General features: G+C 34.7%; 1 protein-coding gene across 1 annotated transcript in view; it reads left to right on the top strand.

The window, feature by feature from the left end:
- Positions 1-14,680, top strand: part of HDX (highly divergent homeobox) — a 137,577-nt gene that overhangs the window by 114,068 nt on the left and 8,829 nt on the right. The window contains exons 7-9 of the mRNA XM_084869597.1: positions 631-707; positions 3,718-3,801; positions 9,123-9,245. Of these exons, the coding sequence (XP_084725723.1) occupies positions 631-707; positions 3,718-3,801; positions 9,123-9,245 (284 nt within the window). The remainder of the gene's footprint in view (positions 1-630; positions 708-3,717; positions 3,802-9,122; positions 9,246-14,680) is intronic.

Raw genomic sequence — 14,680 nt, 5'->3', positions numbered from 1 at the left:
GGAAACTTACTATATTTATAGCTTTATATCATATCATGTATTTGAAAATTATCACTTTTCTCTTATTGCAATGAGTAATGCATATTCATTTAAAAATATTTAATTATGAAAGAGCAAATGAAATAAGTAAAATTAGACAAAAGGAAGAAAAATAATAATTGCCTGTAATTTTATCCAGAAACATTTTATGTAAATAGTGTTAGTTTTCTTTTTCCAGGAATATGTACACATTTTTTAGTATACCTACATAGTAGGTTCTGTCACTTTTATTTATTCACTTTCCATTATGTCATGAATCTTTTATTTAATATCAACTATTTTTCTACTTCATTTTTAGTAGCTTCATTGCTCTTATTGTAGGGATAGGCCCTAAATGAATTCTCCAATTCTCATTGTTAAGCATATAGGTTGCTTTCATTTTTTTCAGTTATAAATAATATAATGGTGACCATCCATGTATTTTTACCTATTCACATTTAAAAAGTAGAATGGCTCAACAAAGCATATATGAAGTGAATTTGCCATTTGTGTCTTTTTAAAATAAATTATTTCATTGATCTTGAATAAAGCATTCTCAATAAAGTTTTGAGAAATGTAAAATGAAATCATGGCTTTTTTTGTCTATGGAAGAGTCCAATGAAGTTGTCCCTAATGAAACAAGGGCTAATAAGGAGGAGGACCACCATGCAGTATCCGAGGATAATGTGGTATGTACATTTTGAAATTATTTTCTCATTACATGATGGATTTTAAGGATATGTTCCTAGTTGGTGACAACATTAGTGGTTTCAGAATAAAGTCTTGTTCCACTTTACAAATTAAAACAGAACTATTACCAATGAATTCTATATCTTTGACAGTTTAACAAATGAAAGTTAAAGCACTGTCCATTTAACCTCAGACTTTTTCAGTTTAAGGGATTGCAAATATAAAAATCTAATGCTTACTACACATAGGACATTTTATGCATAACAAGATATTTTCTTCAACACATTTAGCAGAGCAGATTTCTTCTCATTTCATAGATGACAGAATTAAAACAGGTTAGCTTGAAATTATGAAGGAAGCCTTTGTTGCTTCTGGGACTTGTATCTAAGGATTCCTTACTCCAAGGTCTCTCTCTGTTCAGACCATTCCTACCTTACATAGTGTGTTTGGAACCTTTTCTTTTTTCTAGCTAATTGGCCTCTGTTATCTTAAAAATTGCAGCAATGGAGAAAAACAGTAGTAAGCAATTGAATAGCAGTCAGAGACAAGCTATGTGTGGATTAAACTGGGTTTTGTAAAAATATAAGCATTGTTGGTATTATAGAGATGTCCTCTGAGGAGCTGTTTTAGCAATATCTGTTTATATTCTGAGTCTGTCAAGTAATACTGATTTCAAGATGGTATTAAAGTCAGACATAAAGGCAAATGTCATTGTGCTTTGTTTTTGCTTTTGGATAAGTGTTTTGTGCCTCAATGCAACTTTTTAAAAATGGCCCCTATGGCACATGCTCAGAGCAGAGGGCCTGAGGAAATGGTTCTTTGGTTCACAGCAGAGCCAACAGGAATTTGGAGTCATTGTGACAAGGAGAACAAAACCTGTGGCCTTTCTATGAACAAGCACCCTACATGTGGGGGAAAAAAGAGGTCTCTATAATGGATTTTTCTGTTAAAAAATTACTGTAACTTCAAGATTTACCTTGGCTTTAATTACAAACATTGTTTACCAGACACTGTAATCCTGTCACATCTGCTTAATAAAAGTTAAGCACATAAAATACAGTTTTGTTCTTTTTTGTTAAACATCAATAATATATGTGTTTTCTACATGCAAAATATTGTTTAGAATTGCATTTCATTGATTTTAGTACTGAGTTAAGTTGATGTTCGACTCTTCTAACACTACATTCAAAGGGCGCATAGGAAAACAAGTGCTAGTATTCTTAAATCCCACCAAGTAATAATCTTCTCTGCTACAGATTTGAGTTACATTATACAAATTACATATTGAACCTCTTTTCCCCTAAAGACATGCTCATTTTAGCCTAAATTTCTCTGAACTGGATCTCCCCTGTAGCAGACCTTTGAAGATAATGAATGAAGAAATGGCATTGGGTGACCCACAGTCACTTAGTCACTTAATTTTTCAAGAGCAATTGATTTTCAGAGACAAAAGTCCAGACTTTCAAAGGCTGATCTTTTCTGCCTGTAGCTTTGGAGTGTCCCCAATTATTCATGGATATCAAATCACAAAGACATATAAGATCTATTTATATGCACAAATCTGTACAGAGGCCATTGGTGGCTTCCTCCTTAGATTATTTAGCTACTTTATCCCAGAACCAATCAAAATATATTGAGATTCTTAAAAATAACATTTAACAAATGATCAAATCAGAGGTCTGCTGAGACCTGACAGGATTAAGTCCTAAGTTTATAGTTATTATAATCGAAAACAAAACATTAGATTCATCTCCAGGCAGTAGTAGAAAGCAATTTCATTGCAGTTGTCCTCTTGACTCAGAAGCCTGGAGGTTACAACGCCTGTTATGGTATTGCACTCTCCCAGGAAATATATGAAATATGATCAATCCGAGATTGTGACTTTTAATCGCTATATGTATTGCTGGATAGGAACTTGTTTTCAATTTTTTCTACAATATGTTGCTGTTAATGTGCTCTTTCTAAAAAGACTGCCTAGTGACTAATTCTAGCTTAGCTTTTCTCTTTTAAAAATTTCTTTTGGGTTGGTTGGGCTTAAACATTTAGAATAGTTTTTCTTTAACTCTGGTTTTCATATGCAAAAAGTAAAAATTAGATCTGATTTTATGTTTTGGTTTTGCTTTTGGAAAAATGTTCCAGGGTTAGAGAACTTGCCTTGCCCAAGGGTTGAAGCTTATTGATCATTCTTTTCATTAGTGCTAAGTTGTTTTTTTTGTTTTTCTTTTGACAGATATTTAATGAGTACCTTCTGTGTACAAGATACTATATAAACTATTCTGTACCTTAACTCTAAAGCTAAGGCCAGTTTAGCATCTTTCTCACTCTTCCTTCTTACTGTCCAGTGAAAGAAACATAGCCATGCTATTTTGATCATTGCATTATACATGTCTGCTTTCAATTGTTTAGCCAATGGAGTGCAGTAAAAAAGTGAATTGTTTAAAAAATGTATTTGACTTTGGAATTCATGTTTTATGTTGAAATTTTACATTAGAAATTGCAGAGATGTCTGAGGACTTAAGAAATATTTAAACCAATTAGGTATGGTTACCTTTAAATACACTACCCTTATAGGAAAACACTTCCTTGTCACTGGAGGACACTATTTAAGTAGAATTTGAATGTCTGTTGTTTTTTTTCAGGGATATTGTAAATAGTTTTTTGTTTGTTTGTTTTGTTTTCTTATTTTAAATAGTATAACAATAATTTCTTTTTAAGTTTAATTTAATGTATTTATTGCTGACACTATTATAGATGTCCCACTTATCCTCCCTTCAGTAATTTTCTATTTACTAAGCAGTAATTAATTAAAGATTGAGGGAAGTGGCTTAGACACAATACTGAGTGTTAACACTAGGGGGCCAGTCAATTACATGAGTTTATTCCGGATATTGTAGACTAGATAATCTCTTAGCTAAAGCTGAATATTGAATGTATACACTCTATACATTGTTGAGTGTAGTGATGATGATAAAATCTATATTTATAAAAACTTCTCTACCTGTGTTACAGAAAATAGAAATTATTGACGATGAAGAAAGTGACATGATAAGTAATTCTGAAGTAGAACAAGTGAATTCTTTCTTGGATTATAAGGTAAAAGTAATTTCAAATTGTGAATTCATTAAGAGAAGGTATTAGATGAGGCAGACATCTACAGTGCTTATGTATTGGTCTATTTCACTTCCACTTGATAAGTTAAACATGTTGGGGCTCCACATTGACTCTCTCAGATAACTTCGATATCAGTCAGGGTGCTGGTCATTTTAATTAATACTGGCTGGTTCAGGGGTTATAGTTATCAGCACAGGGTTTGCTCAATAGGAGTAGGTATTGATGGTGTACAAGTTGATGTTGTGCATAGTGATGATTAATGTGAAATTTATGGCAATGCTTTTTTTAAACTTAATGTTCATTTTTAAATGGAAATAAAAGGGATTTTTCCAGATTTTTCTTTTGCTATTTTTATCTTGAATTACAACTTCTGAAGACCATTTTAAAAACATACAGTAATATATCTGTTGTAGGAGAATTTTAAAAATAATCCCTAATGCAAATACCAAATGAATATAAATTACCTTTTCTTAATATCACTTGTTACTAAATTGAAAAGCTTATTTTGATAGCATGGCATACACAATTTTGTTTTTATTCAATTTTGAAAGCTATCACTCCATATGTTAATACATTTTCTGCATATATGTATAATTGTTTTCCTTTTGTTAATCAGTATCATATCTTACAAGTTAATTTTGGAGTCTTCTGAAATTTTGGTCACACAATCATGTTTCCATACACAAAATTATTTTTTTGAAACATCATAAGAGTTCAAAACAGAGTCTAATATTTAGATATTAACATAAAATAACATAACTCTAATCAGAAAAACACAACAGCTGTCATTTTCTCAATTTTTTTCACTTTTACTTTAATTCAAAGTTATGTCATTCAGCAAATTTTGTTTTCCAAATGTGCATAACATGTCAGATTTTAAAATATTAAATAGTGTAAACACAGAAGGAAATTATCTTTTGAAATTTGTTTTTAAGTGGTCAAAAAGCACAATACAATCCTGTATTTAAACTGTATTTCCAACTAACAAAATTATAAAGTTGTCTGTTCTGAAGTACTAGATTTAGAGTACCTTTAAATACACTACCCTTATAGGAAAACACTTCCTTGTCACTGGAGGGCACATTTAAGTAGAATTTGAATGTCTGTTGTTTTTTTTTCAGGGATATTGTAAATAGTTTTTTGTTTTTTTTGTTTTGTTTTCTTATTTTAAATAGTATAACAATAATTTCTTTTTAAATTTAATTTAATGTATTTATTGCTGACACTATTACAGATGTCCCACTTATCCTCCCTTCAGTAATTTCTCCTACATGATCTAATATCTCCTACATGATCATATACTGTATTTCTAAATGCCAGGAACAGGATTAAAATGCCTCTGCAAGCCACTGCTTGGCACGGGTTATGGAAACTACAGACAAGATGACTGGTTTGCATAACTGTTAAGTGTGTTCCTCTTAGCACTTTCAAGCAGTTCAGATAAAGTTGTGTCCAGAACTCTGAGATTCTTTCTAGAACCTTTCCCCTCTGGTGTTCCGTTCAACAGACTTGAGAAACTTTGGAGCTAAAGGCCAGAGCAGGGCAGAATGTCCAGTCCAGAAATATTATTTAACATTTTCATTGAACTCTAAAAGACATTTAATGATCCAGGGTTTTCCACTGTGGTAAATGCAGTGGGAACAAGGAGTCATTCACTACCCTATTAAGGTTAACTTTTATAACACATAACCGTCCTACATAAACTTAACTCTCAAACAACAGCCCCTATATAGAAACATATATTTTTATGATCAATATTAAAAACATTTCAGTTCATTTCACCTGTGAATTTGTTGGGTAAGTGAAACCTCCTGTAACAGTTCTCATTGCTGATTTCAGGATATTGATTTAAAACAATCTCATCAGTTTGGAAATTTAATCTTTCTTCAGAGCACATTTGCATTTTATTTTCATACACGTTAGTACTTCCTGTTTTGGAATCAAAATCTGTAGGTTTCTTAAGTATAATTCCTTTTAAGCTTCTTGAAAGGAAAGACATATTTATCTATGTGTTATCTGGTCTAGTGCTTAGCACATAGGTGTCCAGTAACTAATTCCTGATTGAGTAAATACATTAAAGTATCCTTGGAAATATTTTAATACTATTATGCAAGTACTCGTTTCTATGAAATCAATTAAGTTAAGACGCTGGATCATAATAACTTTTTCCTACACTAAATTAAACAATCTTTCATTATTCTTGGGATTTATTGTAGCAGGATGAATGAATATTTCTGATGTGCATTTGATAATTGTTACTGTTCAACCATTAGTGTTCAGTTTGGGTGTACTAGAGTTTCTCATTGAGATATATTCCTAAAAATCCATATTTCTAGGAGTTCTAACTAACCCAAATGCTTATGAGACAAATTAGTGATCCTGAGGCATGAGTACTATATCATAAAATAACAACTTGAATATCCCCTCCAATATCTTGGAGAAGAACTGACAAACTTTACTGGAATGTAGGGAAGATTTTAACAACACAAATGAGCAGATATTCTTTTCTGAAAGTCAGTGGCTGATGTTGTCATACTAGTTCTTCTCAAAAACACTCCATTTACTTAGGAAAATAAAGTACACATAAATTACTGCTTCTACTCTTGGAAGTGTTTAATAGGCTTGCAAAATGCAGCTCTAAGAAAAAATGTCTGCAATATTATCTTAAAATTGTTTATGTTTTTCAAATGCATAAATACTGAGGAAGAGGAATGTTCAGATGAGAAATTAGAGGTCTGCATATCAATAGGTGTTTCATGATTTTTTCAAATGTGAATTACTGTTTTTAATTTTTTAATGAACTCTAAATTCAGCTTAAAAGGACTGTATATTCATTGGAAATACTAAGATAATGATGATAGATATCTCCTGTATTCAAAAAGACTTCCTGGTCAGCACTTTATTTATACTATAGTTCTGACAATGAGTACAAAAAACAAACAAAAACAAACAAAAAAAACACACCAAAATTTAGAATTAATCAAATGTATTATGGCAGAAGCATATTGAATTTTATTTTAGTGCTTGTAAATATGATTGCTGCAAAGTGTCTTTGGATAAGGAATTTAACTTGAATCATCATTTGCAGATGATTCACTTGATATTAAGTGTTCTGAAAAGGAAGCAATTTTGCTAAGTAAAATAAGTTCTAAACTGAGCTGATGAAATTGATGTAATAAACGTGTTCATATATTTATTGGGATTAATACAACTGCATCCTTTCATCTGAAAGAAGAAAAATGCCCAGCCCAGCCGGTGTGGCTCAGTGGAGGTCACAGTTCAATTCCCTGTCAGGGCACATGTCCAAGTTGTAGGCTACATTCCCAGTAGAGGTTGTGCCGGAGGCAGCCAAACAATGATTCTTTCATCACTGATATTTCTATCTCTCTCTCCCTCTCCTCTCCTCTCTGAAATCAATAAAAAATATATTTTTAAATGCTCATAAAATTATTTTAATGTATTTCATGTAACTTTTGAAAAGATGCTGCTAAAGGTCTTGCTGTGTATTTTGAAACATATTCTCCAGCTTCAAGGAATACTCATAGATTATTTTCATGTGTTTTGGCAAAAAGGCTGGCTAATAATTTATTTTTTTAATTTTAATCAGTTTTTTTAGATAAAATTTCCATAAAATAAAATTCACTTCCTTATACAGTTAGATAAATTTTGATAAATGGACACAGTCATGTAACCATGAGTACAATCTGTTTATTCATCTACTGATGATCACTTGTGTTGTTTCTAGTACTTGGCTATTGTGAATAAAGAAAGCTGCTATGAATATGTATGTCTTTTTGTGGACATGTTTTTTTCATTTCACTTGGGTAAGAGTAGGATTGTTGAGTGAAATGATAGGAAAGAGTAGATTTAATTTTATAAGAAACTGCCAAAACATTTTTTAAAGTGGATGTATCCTTTTACTCTCATACCAACAATGTATGAGACTTTAATTGTTCCAAATTGCTATCAGTGTGAACTATTGTCAGTCTCCTTAATTTTAGCCATTGTAGTATGTTAATAGTACAATCTTATATCAAATTTAATTTTTATTTCTTAAATAACAAATGATATTAAGCACTTTAATGCGTTTATTAATCATTCACATATCTCTTTTTGTAAGTATGTGTTCAAAGGCTTTGCCTGCTCTTTATTTGTTTCTGGTCTTACAATTGTGTTGCAAGATTTTTTTTTATGTGTTCTGAATGCAGATCCTTAACATATATTTGATTTACAAATATGTAGCTTGTATTTGTATATTATTAACATTATTTTTTGAAGGTCAAACTTTTTTTTAAAACTTTGATGAAGTCTTTCTTTTAGGTTTCATGCTTTTTGTGCCCCCTTGAGGAATCTTTGTCTAACACAAGGACACAAAGATTTTATCTTCTGTATTTTCTTTTTTATCTAGTTTTAGGATTTACTTTTCAGTATATAATTCATTTCTTAAATATATCAGAGCATTTTAATGGCCATTTTCTTATTTGAAACTCACCCTCAAACCTAAAATATCCAAATAGTATTAATATTATATTATTTTATTGATGAGTAAACAAAGTCACAGAGAATAACCTTTCAAAGTTTACACAATTATTAATAAACTTAGCACTAAAATCCTCCAAACCCTAGTCTATTGCTTTTGTCTTACACAACTAGCAAAAACAGTGAAAAGATAATTAGTCTCAAATTAGTAGGATACAGTGGTATATTTGGAGATATTTTCTGAGTAATAGACTCTTAAATAAAGACAGGGGACTCAGAGAACTACTTAAGACAGTTTTAGTAATAATTCAAGTCTCTCCTTGGTAAAAAAAAAAGAAAGAAAGAAAGAAAGAAAGAAAGAAAGAAAGAAAGAAAGAAAGAAAGAAAGAAAGAAAGAAATATTAACCTTTCTAGTTCTCAGTATTTGGTTTTGTGAATGATACATTCAGTATTACTGGATCTGTAATTGCTTTTTACTTGGGGTTAATTAGACTCTGTCTATTCTTAATCCTATTCCAAATGCAAATTAGGTTAATATAGGAGGAGTCTTTCTAATAAGGGAACTGTGTCTTGATTTTTCTCTTACTGGATTAATTTCATGGGACTTTTGACCTTCCAAATTGTTTTCTGTTAGCGGTTTGCTTAAAAACAGCCTTTGAGTAAAAGGACAATTTCCTTCTGTGCTTTAGATTTCTTTATGCTAAAATTTTATCTACTTCATTGTCTCTCTAATTTGATTGCTTTTAATAATTTTATTGTGCATCAGCTATGTACAATCCCAGTTTGTATAGGGTAATTATATCATTTGATGTTTTCTCCTTCAGAATGAAGAAGTCAGATTTATTGAAAATGAGCTAGAGATTCAAAAGCAAAAATACTTTAAACTTCAGACATTTGTTAGAAGCCTGATACTAGCTATGAAAACTGAGGATAAGGAACAACAGCAGGTAGGTGCCAGAAGAAATGATAAGCTGTAAATGGCATGTAACAATTGGGTTTTTCAAATTTTTATACTACCTTCCTGCTTTCCGTCAAGGAAGGCTTTGTTACTTATAACATTTTTTAGTACAGATTTCTTGAGATTACATATTCAGATTTTTGTGTGCTGCTTTGGTAGAAAAGCAATATAATTATTAACATATTTTATTACGAGTTAAATTAAATTTTTTTAAAAATAATTTTTAAAAGTCTCAACATGTTTGTAATGGCAGCTACCTTAATTGGAGAGGCACGTACTAGGGGGGGTCTTTGGTGAATAAAAGTCATGAAACATTTACTTCTTTTCTGAATTTCAGTTGCTTTCTAGCCTACACTAGAGTTCACAAATGTTTGAGTACCTTCTATTTCATAATACATTGCTCACAACTAAAAAATATGAAATTACTTTGTGAAATTCTTTATGACCACAGTGTATCATTTACTTATCCTAATTCAACTAAAGTATTTGAGTTCCCTACCCAAAAGGTGAAATTAATGTCTTTTTTGTTGCTTTTTTGTTGCTTTTTTGTTTCATTTACAAATTGTTCTTAAAAGACATTTTCAGTATGATTTTACTAGTATGTGAAATTTTATAATTATTAAGCTTGTTAACAAAAACAATAGAATTATAATGTTCCATTTAATATTAAATGTGATACTGGGGGTGAGAGTGCTTCCTACTTGGTAAACATGTGGATGTGTTGTGAGAGTGGCTCACATGCAGAGAGTGCATTTACATGTTTGCTGATTGTAAGAAGTTTCCACAGATGAAAACTACCCCCACACATTTTTTACCCATTTTTCTTCCATTGCCTATATACTTCTGATGCTAAGAGTATTGGGACATATTTGTATTATGCTCCCATCTCAAGTCCTGTGTCATGATGCAAGGTCTTTAGAAGAGGACATCTAGACACACTGAGAGGAAAGATCATGTGAGGATGCAGCAAGAAGGTGGACATATATAGGCCAGAGAAACAAGCTTCATAAGAAACCAATCCTGCCTTCATCTTAGACTTCTAGCCTCCAGAAGAAACATTTTGTTCATTAAGGAAGAAAATACAGGATTACAAGATGGTGGCAGATTAAATTGGAGCTACACTGACACTCTCCCAGGACCAAACTGAAGTTACAACTAAAATATAGAAAAACCATTCTATTAATCATCTGAAGACTAGCTGGAGAGAACCCTGATAACCAAGGATGGAAAGTGAAGACCACATAGAAACTAGTAAAACGTGTGGAAGCATGAGATGGCTTTTTAGGCCCCCACACACAGCAACTGAAGATCTGGGAGGATATCTCAGCTGTGGGAGGATCCTACTAAGGATTCTGGGGTCTAAACCCACCCTTGGTACCCAGCCAAGAGCATCAGAACTGAGAAAGATGACCATACGATATCTAGCTTTGAAAAGCAGTGAAGTTTTGTTTGCCAGGAAGAGATGGCTTGAAATGCAAGCACCCTCTTAGAGAGCCAATGCACAAAATTTTGTGTGCAGCCACTCACCTTAGGCACCTGCAGAGGGAGGGCAGAGTGGACTAAAGGTGTGTGAAGAGAATCCAGGATTAGGGCTTCTGGAGATACAACTTGGAGGGCAGCCACCTGGTTTCCTGTGCTGAGTCATTCCCTCATACAGCAGAGGAAATCTTTCTCAGACAGACCTTTAGTATCTAGGCAGCTATTTCTTGGGGGTAGGGGGGGAAGCAGTTGTCCCACTTTGTTAGAAAACCACTCTCCCCACCCTGTAGAGTTTACACCTTGCCGTGGTCTACAGCCTGAAGCTCATTAAGAGACCGAGAATAACAATCAACCTGCAGGAAGAGGTGGATCTCTGGGTACTTTGTGTGTGTTTAATCTGCTTTTGGACCCAAGGCTAGGAAAAGCAGACCTGGGTGCACATCTTGGTCCTGTCCAAATACACCCAACCCCAGCACTGGTAGGCAAAAGCTGTGGATTACTGATATCTCCAAACAGGGTACTCAGGACCAAGCACAAACATCTTCTGACATTATCCTGCAATAGAAACTCTACAAAAAGACCAGGAGTTGTAGCAGATCTATCTAATACCTAGAAACATACCCAAAGAGTTAGCCAACTTGGGGAGACAAAAAAAAAGCCCCAAATGAAAGAAGAAGAGTATTTTCCAGAAGAAGAGATAATGAAATGGAGATGAGCAATGTATCAGATATAGAATTCAGAATGATTATTACAAGGATGTTCAACATCCTTGTAATAATCATTACAAGGTATAGAAACTATGAAAAATGACCAGTGGGAAATAAAGAATGACATAGCAGTAATAATGCATTGGAAGGAATAAACAGGAGATTACAGGAAGCAGAGAATCAGATCAGCAAATTAGAAGACAGCGTAGAAAAAAAAAATCACTCAATTGGAGAACAAAAAAGAAAACACAAATATCTTGTATGCATATAAACATAACCAATGGACATAGACAATGATGGGGATGAAGACTGGGGCCGGGGGACAAGAGCAGGCTGAGAGAGGACAATGGGGAGAAAGGGAACATATGTAATACTTTGAAAGATAAATAATATATAAATAGCAATGGTGATAAAAATAAATAAAAAGCATGGTGAAATAGAAAAAGTCAAAATAAAAAAGGAGAAAGTATAAGGGAGCTGTGGGACACCAGGAAATCATTACAGGAGTCCCAGAGTATGAAGAAACAGAACAGGGGATAGAGAATCTGTTTGAAGAAATAACAGCACAAAACTTCCCTAACATGTTGAAGGAAAAAGTCAAATAAGTTCAGGGGGCAAAGAGAGTCCCAGGGAAGAAGACCCCAAAGAGACCCATGCCTAGACACATCATAATTAAAAAGCCAAAAATTAAAGAAAAAGAGAATCTTAAAGGCAGCAAGAGAAAAGAAATGTGTTACCTACAAAGAGATCTCATAAGGTTTTCTACTGATTTCTCATCAGAAATTCCTCAGTCCAGAAGGGAATGGCATATAGTGTACAAAGTAAGAAAAAGCAAGAATTTGAAAACAAGACAACTATACCCAGCAAGGCTATCATTCAAAATAGATGGTGAAATAAAGAGCTTTCCAGAACAACAACAACAAAACAACAACAACAAACAAACAATAAAAAAAGGCTAAAGGAATTTACCACTAAACCAGCTTTACAAGAAACATTAAAGAGGCTGTTGTAATAATAAGAAATATGTATATCTAGAGAAAAGCATGGCTTAATTAAAATGGCAATTAATAAGGAACTATCCTATCTAATAAAAGGGAAACATGCAAATGGACCATACTTCTGCTCTGCCCACCAGCCATGCACCCATCAGCCAATCAGGAGCAAATATGAAAATTAACTCAACCAATCTGGCAGTTAATTTGCATATCCAAGCGCAGTGCAAAGACTGAAGACAATGTAGGAGGAAGCCAAGATCTGCAGAAGGGAGCGAAACTGTGGAGAAGTAAGCAAGCAGGGCAGTCTAGAAGGGAGGGAAGCAGGCGGGGCAAGGGAGAAGGGAAGGAAGCAGGCAGGGTGGCTGAGACAGCCACAGGAAGCCTTATTCTTGCAGAAATCTTCCTGCAATGGGACTCTAGTCAATAATGACCTTAAATGTAAATGGATGAAAGGCTCCAATCAAAAGGCATAGGGCAGCTGAAAGAATAAGAACACATGACCCAAATATATCCTGTCTACAAGAGACCCACCTCAGATCAAATGACTCACATAGGATGAGAGTGAAGTGATGAGAGTGAAAAAAATTTTCCAGGCAAATCAAAATGAAAATTAAATAAAAGCTGAGGTACAATCACTCATATTAGAAAAAAATATACTTCAAAATGAAGGCCATAACAAGAGACTAAAGATCTTATATAATAATGAGGGGATATGCAAATTGACCATCACTCTGCCGCAAAGATGGTGGTGCCCACAGCAGAGGCAGGGGGGTTTCTGTAATACAGGGTGGTTGCACCCACAGCGGAGTCGGGGTTTCCATAACATCAGATGGCTGCACCCACAGCAAAGTCTGAGTTCCCGTACTGAGCCTTAATGAGCAATCATCAGGAACCTGAGCTGCTCACCCTCCAATCCCCCATGGGACTTGACAGGGGAGCTCAGGCCACTCCCCCCATCGTGGTGTCAAACCAGGGAACCTCAGACTGCAACCCCCACCCAGCAAGGCTTGGCAGGGAACCTCAGGCCATACCCCTCTCTCGACAGGGCTTGACAGGGGACCTCAGTACATGTCCCCCCGCTCCTATGCCAGCCCCGGGACCTCAGGCTGCTCTATCCACCTGGCGGGGCTTGACAGGAGACCTCAAGGTGCGCCTCCCACCCTGGCACTGGGCCAGGGGACCTGAGGCCACAACCCCACCCAGGCACTGGTTGGGGAGACCTGAGGCCACGCCCCCATACCTGGTGGGGCTTGACAGGGTATCTCAGACCAGCCCATGGCCCAGTGGGGCTTGATGGGGGATCTCAGGCCATGTTCCCCACCCAATAGGGCTTGATGGGAGACCGCAAGGCGCATCTCCTGCCCCGGCGTGAGCTGGGGGACCTCAGGCCATGCCTCTTGCCCTGGCACTGGTCCAAGAAACCGGCTAGGTCTGGATCTAACCCAATGGTAGTGGGGTTGGCCGGGTCTCCCATGATTTCGAGGTGCAAGTGGGTAGGTGGGGTCTTGACTCTAGGTCCCATGGTGCTACCCAGACTCTAACAGGAGGAAGGTTTTCATATACATTTTACTAATTTTGTTTCATCTCTGACACTTCTATTATAGAGAAAGGGCAAATAGCAATATTAAAATATTTCCTCTAATTCATCCCCTTTTAATGTGTACGAATTTCAATTACCAGGCCACTAGTCATTATATAATACTTAAGGGATTGATCAGAGAAGAGGATACAACTCTGGTAAACATATATGCACCCAATATAAGAACACTTAATATATTTATAAAAAAAACACACACACTTCTGGAGCTCTTTAATGAAAAAATTGACAATAATGCAGTCATAGTAGGGGACTTTAAAACCACAATGACTTCACTAGATAGCTTTTCCAGAAAAGAGTCAAGAAGGGGGAAACTGTGACTCTAAATGATACACTAAGTCTGATGGATTTAATTGACATTTACAGAGCATTTCAACCCATAGCTGCAGAATATACATTATTCTCAGTGCACATGGAACATTTTAAAGATAGACCACATGATAGGACACAAAACAAACCTCTAAATTTCAAGAAGAATGAAATCATATCAAGCATCTTCTCAGATCACAATGACATGAAATTAGAAATCAACTACAGTAAAAACATTCATGCAAACACATGGAGGCTAAATAGAATGTTATTAAACAATGTATGTGTTATAAAAAAGACCAAGGAAGAAATACATAAACTTCATGGAAACAAATGA

This window comes from Pipistrellus hanaki, assembly GCF_964339955.1.
Source record: "Pipistrellus hanaki genome assembly, chromosome: X".
NCBI classification, from domain to species: Eukaryota; Metazoa; Chordata; class Mammalia; order Chiroptera; family Vespertilionidae; genus Pipistrellus; species Pipistrellus hanaki.
The sequence above is the reverse complement of the archived record's forward strand: the minus strand, read 5'-3'. Positions and strand labels throughout refer to the sequence as shown.